The 11,268-nt window shown below is 50.5% G+C and overlaps 1 protein-coding gene across 1 annotated transcript in view; it reads right to left on the reverse strand.

Moving 5' to 3' along the window:
• Positions 1–11,268, reverse strand: part of ASAP1 (ArfGAP with SH3 domain, ankyrin repeat and PH domain 1) — a 270,879-nt gene that overhangs the window by 213,826 nt on the left and 45,785 nt on the right. The window contains exon 2 of the mRNA XM_015415263.1: positions 5,070–5,156. Coding sequence (XP_015270749.1) covers positions 5,070–5,128 — 59 coding nt within the window. The 5' untranslated portion in view covers positions 5,129–5,156. The remainder of the gene's footprint in view (positions 1–5,069; positions 5,157–11,268) is intronic.

Here is an 11,268-nt window from a genome sequence, read left to right on the forward strand (position 1 = left end):
TTCGGCTTTGAAACGGAGATGAGCACCGCAACCCTAGAGTCGGATTCGACTGGCTTTCGAGCAAGGGAACCTTTACCTTTACCTTTTTACTTAGATCCGACCCAAACCCCTACCCCGCTTGCCTGCATTACGGCAATAATACCAGCCTACTTTACTGGGTAGTTGTAAGGATTACTGAAATAATATATAAGAAGTGCCTTGAGTGCCGCTAAACTATATTATTATGCAAGATATTTACAATATTATTATTAGCAGCAATTAATTTAGCAGGCAAGAAGGTTGACCAATGCTGTTGGGTGAGTTCTATCTGTCTGTCTGTCTGTCTGTCTGTCTGTCTGTCTGTCTGTCTGTCTGCCATGGTGGCTCAGAGATTAAGACACTGAGCTGAGGACCAAAAGGTCTGTAAGTCGACAGTTCGAGGCCCTAGTGCCGTGTGACGGAGTGAGCTCCCGTCCCTGGCCCCAGCTCCTGCCAACCTAGCAGTTCGAAAGCAAGAAATTGCAAGTAGATAAATAGGTACCGCTTCGGTGGGAAGGTAACAGCATTCCGTGCGCCTCGGTGTTTAGTCATGCCGGCCACATGACCACGGAGAAGTCTTTGGACAGCACCGGCGCTTCGGCTTGGAAATGGAGATGAGCCCCGCCCCCTAGAGTTGGATTTGACTGGCTTTCGAGGAAGGGAAACCTTTACTATCTCCCCCCCCCCCGGGATGTCACAGCGGGACTCTTTCCTAGCCTGACCCCACAAGACCCTGTTGCCAGAAATCCCAGGGATTAAATCTTAAGAACGGACATTTCCCATGCAAAACATGTGCTCTCGCCCCAAGCCTTGGCCTGTCCCTCTGACAGGACCTTTCTAACTCACGTCTAAATTGTATTTTTGCATTTCTTTATGATACTTGGAATCCTCAGGGGAGAGAAAAACAGGACGGGAAGAAATAAGTAAATTAACAAGAGTTTTCAGACAGTGCTAAGCCCCGAAGAACGACAATTTTAGCATCTCACGCTAGCGACACCTTAAAAGGGTCACGTGAGGACAGTATAGTGATTTATCATTGGGTCACCAACTCTGGGTTGGAGATTTGGGGGCGGAGCCTGGGAACGGCAGGATTTGGGAAAGGGGGGGGGACCTCAGAGGGGTAGAATGCCATAGAGTCCACCCTCCAAAGCAGCCGTTTTCTCCAACGGAACTGATCTTTGCAGTCTGGAGATCAGTTGGAATTCTGGGAGATCTGCAAGTCTCACCTGGAGGCTGGAGACCCTAGTACCCGAAAATCGGGCCTGTGCTGGGTAAAGTGGGACAATAGGAGGCGTCATGACCTAGAAGGCACCAGTGTTCTATGATTCTCCCACCCGCAGCCCCTTCCTCTTTCTCCATTCCTGGAGAAATAGAAAAGAGAGAATACAGTCGTCCCCCCTGTCAAGAAGAAGATGATGATGATGACGACGATGACAACGACTTAATTTCTTTTTCTGCTAGGAGTGGTGTTGCCGGTGACATTGCCGCAGAACCAACCTAGGCCTCCCCCACTGCCAGTAAGTCCCTCTAGCAGCCAGGTGATTGGCAGTGGGGGGCGGGGGGCAGGGGCAAGAGATACCCTGCCCCACTGGGGTCCTGACAGCCCTGGCTTTACCAGAATTGGCATCAGCCCCACTACCAGGGCCTTTTTTGTAGAAAAAGCCCAGCAGGAACTCATTAGCATAACAAACCACACCCAACAGCAGAAACGTATTAGCATATTAAGCCACACCCTGACAACACAGCTCATTAGCATATTAGGCCATACCCCCATGTTACCAGAAGTGTGGTCATCCAGCCACACCAACCTTTTGCTTCTTATTCTGTTTATCTTGTTTGTTGTCAAAACCCAGGGCTTTTTTTGTAGCAGGAACTCCTTTGCATGTTAGGCCACACACCTTTAAAGTAGCCAATCTTAATGAGTTTCTGCTGTTGGGCGTGGCCTATTATGCTAATGAGTTCCTGCTGGGCGTGGCCAACTCGGGAGCCAGCCGGAACTCCGTTCCTGTGCGTTCCTGCCCAAAAATAGCCCTGCCCACTACAGTTGCCAGCTCCAGGTTGGGAGATTCCTGGAGATTTGGTGGGTGGAGCTCCGGGAAGGGTGTGGTTTGGGGAGGAAAGAGACCTCAGATAGGAATACTGCCATAGAGTCCACCCTCCAAAGCAACTATTTTCTCCAAGGGAACAGATCTCTGTAGTCAGGAGATCAGTTCTAATTCCAGGAGATCTTCAGGTCGCACCTGGTGACTGGAATCCTTAGACTTCACTTCCCCATTTCTCTCAGGGGCTGCAATCCTGGTAGTGTTGCCAGGTCCCCACTGGCCACCGGCATGGGATGGAGGGGGTAAGGTTGCCAGATCCACATCGGGAAACTCCAGGAGAACTGATCTCTGTAGACTGGAGATGACCTGCAATTCCAGGGGATCCCCAGGTCCCACCTGGAGGCTCTCAACCCGGTCTGGGGCCCAAGGTGGCTCTCGGCAACCTTGTACCCAAACATACAAAAAATACGAAGCGGCAACAGTTAATTTTGACCTGGGGCTCCAGCTAGGGATCCCAAATCCCCCCGGGGGGTGGGGAAACCCCCGCCCCAGAGGCCCGTTCCCTGGCGGCGCCGTATCGGGCCCCGGGGGGAACTCCTCCCCAACATGCGCGTCACCCGGAAGTGACGGGAGGATGCTGGGCACGCTGGGGGTGGGGCCACGGTCATATAAGGGAAAACTCTATGGTTTTCCCTTGTATGGCCGTGGCCCAGCCCCCAGCGTGCCCGGTGTCCTCCCGTCACTTCCAGGTGATGTGCGTGCGGCATGCACGTGCACACCAGACGCGGCCGGGAGCCCCCCACTCCTGGCGAAGATCAACTTGGCAACCCTAGCTCCAGCGTAGCCAGAGCCAGCTATGCACTTAGGGGCAATGCTCCCTCTAAGCTGTGGAGTCTTGTGAGCGAAAATTCTCCTTTGTGAGCTACTGGCATTCAAGTTGTGAGTGAGCGATTTGGCCGCTGCATCAATGAGTTTGCTCTGGAGCCCTCCTTCCTGAGCGAAGGCAAAAACGTGTGAGCCGGAGGCCAAAAATCTGTGAGCTAGCTCACACTAACTTAGTTCAGAGGCAACACTTGTACGGCTCTCATAAGTGAGACCAATGACCCAGATCCAGTCCTGCGGGCTTGCAACGCATCACACCCAAGCTTGGTCGGTCTCTCCTTGTAGTGTTGCCAGGTCTCCCCTGAAAAGTACTGGGTATGATACATCAGGACGCGGACCACATTGGAGAAGACGTGTTTATTTGTACTTAACACATGGAACAGAAGCTAATGGCCGGGTGGCCAACTTTATACAACTGGGGAGGGACACCCCTAGGTCCTATTGGCGGGTTTGAACTTCCCGCCAATGTCCCTATTGGCTCCTTACTTGTACTTCAGGAGCCTAGTCCCTATTGTCTTCTGGATTGAAGCTCTAGCTGCCTTTGGCTGACGCCAGGCAGTGATTAGAGGACATAACACCCCCGACCACCGGCGTGGGATGGAAGGGGTACGGCTGCCAGGTCCAGGTTGGGAAGCCCCAGGAGAACTTATCTCTGTATTCTGGAGATGAGCTGTGATTCCAGGGGATCCCCAGGTCCCTCCTGGAGGTTGGCATCCCTAAATCTTGGTCTGGGGCCCTAGGTGGCTCTCAGCAACCTTGTCCCCAAACATACAGAAATATGAATAACCAGGGGTCATTTCCTGCCGGAGCGCACAGGAGCGGAGCTCCGGCAGTAAAGAGGCCAGGGGGCGGGCACATGCAACAAGCCCCACCCCCTGCTCCCAGCAGCCCTCAGTCAGAGCAAGAAGCAGCCAGGTAAGGGTGTCTCAGTTCAACAAGGGTGTCTCAGTTCAACAGCCACATTTTGAGGTCATCTCCCCACACAGGAGATTCTAGACGGGATGTAATTGGATCTACATTATAAAAACCCAGAGGTCATTTCCTGCAGGAGTGTAGAGGAGCGGAGCTCCGGCAATAAAGAGCCCAGGGGTTGGGCACATGCAACAAGCCCCACCGCTTGCTCCCAGCAGCCCTCAGTCAGAGCAAGAAGCAGCCAGGTAAGTTGCAGAGCCCCCCCATCCCCCCCCCTGGTTCAAAACAGTCCAGTGGCACCTTTAAGACTAAGGTTTATTCAGGTACAAGCTCTCCCTCCTCTGCCAGGACAGATCTGCATGTCCCCCCCCCCCATAGCTAGCAATCCAAAACAGTCCAGTGGAGCCTGAACGGTGGGTGTTGCCTTCTGACACACTTCCAGTGATACCAGGGGGTGTGGCATATGCAAATAAGTTATGCTAATGAGCTCCTGCACCTCTTTTTCTACGAAATGTCCCCTGTGAATAATTGTTTATTGAAGTTTAACAAACAGCAATACAAACATAGCACAATAAGATCAAACAGTAGGTACATTCTGTAAGCTATAACAGAGATGCAAAGGAGTAATTTCCCATCAAACTAACCAACAGTAATTTTAAGCCTTGATAAGCAGAATATAAAGACCGAGAACACTATAATCATTTCCAAAGATGCATCATAAGCCCAGGTCAACAACCGCTTTGGGAATTTCATGCTGAGATGAGAGATATTCAAGGGTGGGTCACCAAATCGTGGAGAAGGTAGAGTGCGTAGAAGGTTGAGAAAGGAACATCCAAAAATACGGAGCAGCAACAGTTAATTTTGACCGAGGGCTCCAGTGTAGCCGGAGCCAGTTCTGCCCTTGGGGGCTCTCATTTGTTGTTGTTGTTCAGTCACACAGTCGAGTCCGACTCTTTGTGTGTCATAAGTGTGACCAAATGGCCCAGATCCAGTCCTGTGGCCTTGCAACGCATCACACCCAAGCTTGGTTGGTCTCTCCTATTTCCCCCCCTCTAGGCCTCATTGTCATTGACTGTAAAATGGGCATAATAATGACCGTCTTCACTGAGACGCTGTTTGTAAGGACTGCAGTCGAGTGCTTTGCAATTAGAACTCCCAAAGCCTCGACTGAGCCCTTCCTTTGACCTATATACCATCTCATCATTACTTCCTTACCGATTCCATAATGAATCTCTGGAGGAGAAGCTCGAGAGCCTGGAGGCCGACGATCTCATGTCTCATCTGTCACCACAAGAAAGCTACCTACGTAAAAAAGAGAGAAAACAGAGCGAGAATGTCACTAGACGTGCATGGGGAGTGCGCGCGCACACACACGGCATTGCAAAGTTGCTCGTTTCATACCCGAACAAGCGGGAACAGTGTCTCGAGCGGAGGAATGCAATGGGACGAGAAATCCCCGCCAGATAATCTGACAAAGAAGTTACTCTGAAGTCAACAGATGAACTTCTTCCACTATCGTTGACACAGTGACATGCACCATGGCGGGGCAGCGTTGGTTTAAACTATGCCAGAGTCCACCAACTAGGGATACCATTCTGTAGGTGGGAACTGGGGATCCTCTGGAATTATAGCTCATCTCCAGACTACAGAGGTGGGTTCTCCGGGAGAACATGGATGCTCTGGAGGGTGGACTCTGTGGCCTTGTACCCCACTGAGGGCCATGTCCTCCCCAGGCTCCATCCCCAAATTTCCTGGAGATTCCCAACCTGGATCTGGCAAAAAAAAAAAAAACCCAACCCATCTTGTCGCAGGTGCCCGGGGGCACCCTGACAAAAGTATGAAGAAAATAGTGAATGTAGTGCAGGATTTTGTTGAACATCCATTCTTGTCTGGGAACTGTAGTTCTAGGAAGGAGGCAGGTAACCTCTATATGACATTGCTTTCAGAACGCTGTTTTTGTTACAGATTTCCATATCATGGGGGGTGGAGGGTGCTGCCTTGGAGTTCCCAAACCCTGTGTCAGCAAATATCAGGAGACCAGGGGGTGCCTGGGAAAAGTGGAGTTTGTGGTGGATACAATATCACTTTTGGGTAATGTTCTAGGAATTCCCCTTGATTGCTATGGTGAAGAAATTCCTAGAGCGTCGCTATGGAGGTAATTCCCCTCGCCCCTAAAACCCTAGTTTCTCAAGGGCACAAGGCTGGAGGCTAGGAATTCTCCACTCTGCCCAGGCAATTGAGAAACTTGGGACTGGCCAGCAGTTCTGTGGCATAATGGGATTTGTGGGGCTGACAGAGAAGGTGTGTTTGGAGTCTGCTGCAACCCCAGTGGATTACCATGACAGCAGTAAGGTTGCCAACCTCCAGGTGGTGGCTGGAGACCTCCTGGGACTACAACTGATTTCCGGGCAACAGAGATCAGTTCCCCTGGAGAAAATGGCCGCTTTGCAAGGTGGACTTTATGGCATTACACCCCATTGAAGACCCTCCGTAAACCTCGCCCTCCTCAGGCTCCACCCCCAAATCTCCAGTTGGCAACCCTGCAGGCTAGGTGGCAGCTCCAGGCTTGCTTCCATGGCCAGTGTCACTGACTGGCTGGTCGGCGTGGCTGTATGGCACTGGTTGACATTTCTGACCAAGGTTGGCATCTTTAAGTTTGACATGTCTTAAAATTATTTTTTTTAAAAAAAAAAGTTTGACATGTCTTCTGAGGTGGCAAACTATGGCCTCATTCACATGGAGAAGTTGCCACGCTAAGGACATGAATGACAGGCGGATTTTCAGTGTGTGATCACACTGCAACATCTGGGGAGCGTAGTGCACCCGTGGCTTCCCGCCGAAGATGCAGAGTAAAAAACTACTGCAGAAAGCGCACTAGTTTCCGGAAACCACGGGGCAGGGGCGGGCGTCTGATCGCGTTTCCGCTTGAATCCCGTGGCATCCGGTGCCCGTCCATGTCCCGTCACAAACTGGATGGGGTTTTTTTAGTCTCCATAGGAAGTGCACAAACGCCCAACGGCGCATGCGCAAATGTCGGTGAGGTGTGGGGGGAAATCCCGTTTGCCACGGAAGCAGCGCCTAGTGATTGCCGGTGTGATCGCGCCACGCCGCGCCGCTTCTTTGCCGCACTTCAGGATAGCCGTGTGATCGGCACCTAACGGCCTAACCACGGGAACTCAACGGGGCGTGTGATTGGGCTGCCGCGCATTATTTTGCTCCGGGACAAACAGCCACCCCCCCCGCATTTTCCGGCCCGTGTGATCGGGGCCTATAGCTAGCATTTAACCTGCAATCTATGATTTGCAGTCACAGCTTGTAACGGCTGAGAATCATGGTAGAGAGGCAGTGCTACAGCTTCCTAGTTTGGAAGTTATGGCAAACTACGGATTGAGCAAGCCAGAAAACAAGGGAGGGGAACCACGTGCAGGTGGAGAGGAGAGAAAAGAAGAGGGCAAATCCCCCGAACCACAGAGGACTGGCAGACTGATGTTCATGACATTAGGTGAAAGAATGCACAGCCCTCACTGAACTACGATTCCCAGAATTCTTTGAGCCTAAAGTAGGGTTCAAAACCAATACAGATTTGCTGTACAGATATGCCCATAGTACAGTTCTTCTTATTTTGTCAGCTTGTTGGAAAGCCTGAGTTCAAATCCCAGCTTATATATAAAACCCATTGAGTGGCCTTTAGCAAGTGGGGTTGCCAGGTCTGAGTTGGAAAATACCTGGAGACTTTGGTGGTGGATCCAGGAGAGGGTGGGGTTTGAGGAGGGGTGGGGCCCCAGCATGGCACAATGTCATTGAGTCCACTCTTCAAAGCAGCCATTTTCTCCCGGGGAGCTGATCACTGTCGGCTGGGGATCAGTCGTAAAAGCAGGAGATCTCCAGGCCCCACCTGGAGGCTGGCAACCATATTAACAAGTCACCTTATTTTTAGCTTGACCTACTTTACAGGGTTGCTGCGAGGATAAAATGGGCTAACTCTGCCAATGCCACCCAAGGGTGCTATGAGGAAAGGCCGGATATGAATGGGATAATTAAACGTGCTCTTGTTTGTTTCAAAGGCATGGGGTGGAGACTTTAACTTCTTATGCACTAACTTTTCTGGATGCTCGGTAGAAGCCTCTGAATCGGAAAACATGAGTCAACTAAATGGTGTAGTCAATCTATTCATCACAGTTTAAAATGTGGATTTCAAATTCACTTTTAATTAAATCGTTCGTTAAAGGCTGCTCAGTGCTGAAGGTATTATTATGAGCAGTCTATTTACATCTCATTATTTGAGTAAAGCATCTCAGGTGCTTCCCATACCATGTTATTTGGAGAAAGCTGTTATCTTGGTTGGAGAAAGCGATGATCTCCCGTCGCTGTCCTCACAATATCTTCCCCCTTCTGTATATTTATTCTAACTGGATGAATTTGGAGCTAATTGGCTGTCAGGCAAGGCATTTCACCAATTGGAGAGCTTTTAATTGGCTTCTGAACCTGGTACTCAAAATGTATGGGGTGTGTGATTGAAGGGTGGGATCACATGTTCAGCACTCAAAGGTCGTTATCCCAGGGCTGTTATCCCAAGACAACAGTTGTTAAGTTGCTCGCTTAACAAAGCAGTCGGAGAGTGATTAAGCAAGAACACAACTTTATTCTTCAACTTGAACACAACTCCAACACGGATCAACATCTGATAGCCAGAACAGCCTTTACATAGCAGCTGTCCTGCTTTTAAACATTCCCGGCTAATGTAGCCACACCCACTGTACAAATACCAACCAATAAGGCTGTTCACATAAGGACCAATCACGGATGTTCCCGCTCAGGGAGCTTGCTAGAAGGTGATTGGTTAGGTGCTTCCTGGGCTAGTAACACGATTGGATGGATTTGGATCCTAGCCCAGGACGAAGCTTTACATTACACTTCAATTAGATGTTTCACAACATATCATGCATTCAAGTCAGCTTTGAATACACTACAACAGTCATCTGGCTAAATGAGCGGTGCCTAACATGGCACCCACTGAAGAATTCCCTGGAGTCCACTTGCTTTTTGCATCAATAGCGGTGCAGTGGAGTATAATTTCCAGATCATACAAAGTGATAGTATGACTTTGCTCGGGTTAGACCCCACTTGGAGTATTGTGTGCAGTTTGGGGTACCACAATTTGAGAAGGATATAGTCAAGCTGGAACGTGTCCAGAGGAGGGCAACGAAGATGGTGAGGGGTCTGGAGACCAAGCCCTGTGAGAAAGGTTGAAGGAGCTGGGCATGTTTAGCCTGGAGAGGAGACGACTGAGAAGTGATATTATAACCATCTTCAAGTACTTGAAGGGCTGTCATATAAAGGATGGTGTGGATTTTTTTTCTGTTGGTCCAGAAGGTCGGGCCAGAACCAACAGGTTGAAATTAAATCAAAAGAGTTTTCGGCTAAACATTAGGAAGAACTTCCTGACAGAGCATTTCCTCAGCGGCACAGGCTTCCTCGGGAAGTGGTGGGCTCTCCTTCTTTGGAGGTTTTTAAGCAGAGGCCATCTGACAGCTATGCTGATTCTGTGAACTCAGGCAGATCATGGCCACATTCAGACTGGCAGTTTGCAGTGCTAGGGAGTCACATCAAAAAAGTCCTGGAACAGACCTGGAATGGCTTGATCGTGGTATTCCTATTCACACTGCAGCAAATGAAGCAGGAGGATACCGTGGAGGAAGCGCAAGGGAGCATTCGCACTGTTGGTCCACCCCAGCGGGCTGTTAGCGGCTGTTTCTGTGCTCCACTGCATGCGCTTATGCACATGGGCGCCTGCCACGGAAACAGCCAGGCCTGGGGATCCTGGAGGTTTTCTGTCATCTTCTGGGCATGGAACAGTGATCAGTGAGGGTGTGTGGAGGGGTAGTTGTCAATTTCCAGTGCTGTGCAGGGGGTTGGACTAGATGACCCTTGGGATCCCTTCCAACTCTGTTTCTATGACTCTTCCGTGTCACACAGTGGTAGGTTTCCCAAGTACTTACCGTGATCTGGGGGGGGGGACATGCTCCCCGGCTGGACCATTCCTCTCTGTAACGCACCATGCCGTCACCAGGAAGTGACGCTGGGTGATGCTCTGACAATGGCTGAAAACTTGATGCTACCATCAAGTTTCCAGCCCCATTGCCAGAGCATCGCCTGGCGTCCCTTCCTGGCGACATGGTGTGGCGCGTCTGTTGTCCCTGCCGGAATGATCCTGCGAAGATGTCTGTGTCTCCCGCCGAATCACAGTAAGTACTTGGGAAGCCTGCACAGTGGCCAAAACCCAGGTGCCATCAGGAGGCCCACCAGTGGGGCCAGAACTCCAGAAGCCCTCCCACTGTTGACCCCCAAGCACCAAGAATACAGTGCATCCCTTGCCCCAGACAGAGGGTTCCATCTATACCTTGTGGATAAAAGCCATTCATGGACCTCTGCTCCATATGTTTCTCTAATCCCCTCTTGAAGCTGCAGTCAATTCCAGATGTTAATTACCCTTTGGGCGAAGAAGTACTTCCTTTTTATCTGTTCTATAAGCAGAGAGCTTCAGGTAGCTCCCTAGAAGCTGATAGACACAGCAAAGTCAAAGAGAGCCAGTTTGGTGTAGTGGTTAAGTGCACGGACTCTAATCTGGGAGAACTGGGTGTGATTCCCCACTCCTCCACTTGCACCTGGCTGGATGACCTTGGGCAAGCCATAGTTCTGATAAGAGCCGTTCTTGAAAAAAAGGCAGTTTCTGTCAAGAGCTCTCTCAGCCCCACCTACCTCCCAGGGTGTCTGTTGTGGGGAGGGGAAGGACAAGGAATTTGTAAGCCGCTCTGAGACACCTTTGGGTAGTGAAGGGTGGGGTATCAATCCAATCTCTTCTTCTTCTTCAAAGCACTTCTAACAATTTTTTGGAATCTTCGAGTGGCTTGTGATTGGCTCTGCGACCAGGACAGCCATTTTGTGATTGACCCACCCCTGGCTACGATGTTGTGATTCATGAGAAGCAACCATTTTGAGGTTGGGGGGGTGTCCTGTCTATGATGAGACCAACATCTCAGGGTGTTCCAGAGAAATTGTCTTTGGCTACAGCTGCCACCACAGCACAAGGATCTTTACTGTGTGAATGAAGGTCAGTTGTGGCAGCCATTGTGCGTCTGCCTCCACCTCTTGGGGTAGCAGTTTGGTGGCAGCCATTTTGTGGCCACTCCCACCATGGCGAGTCAGAATTCCAAAGGTGCCTGCAGGCTCAAAGAGATTGGGGAGCCCTGATCTAGCAATACCACTGGGTAAGGGAAGGAAGGAAGCTCCTCTGTGTTTGAAATGGATCAAGCCCTTTTTAAAAATACAGCCAGACATAGAAGAAGAAGAGAAGAGAAGAGATTGGATTTATACCCCGCCCTTCACTTGGAGTCTCAGAGCGGCTTACAAACTC

The sequence above is a fragment of the Gekko japonicus genome, unplaced genomic scaffold, assembly GCF_001447785.1.
Source record: "Gekko japonicus isolate JY-2015 unplaced genomic scaffold, Gekko_japonicus_V1.1 scaffold1963, whole genome shotgun sequence".
NCBI lineage: Eukaryota > Metazoa > Chordata > Lepidosauria > Squamata > Gekkonidae > Gekko > Gekko japonicus.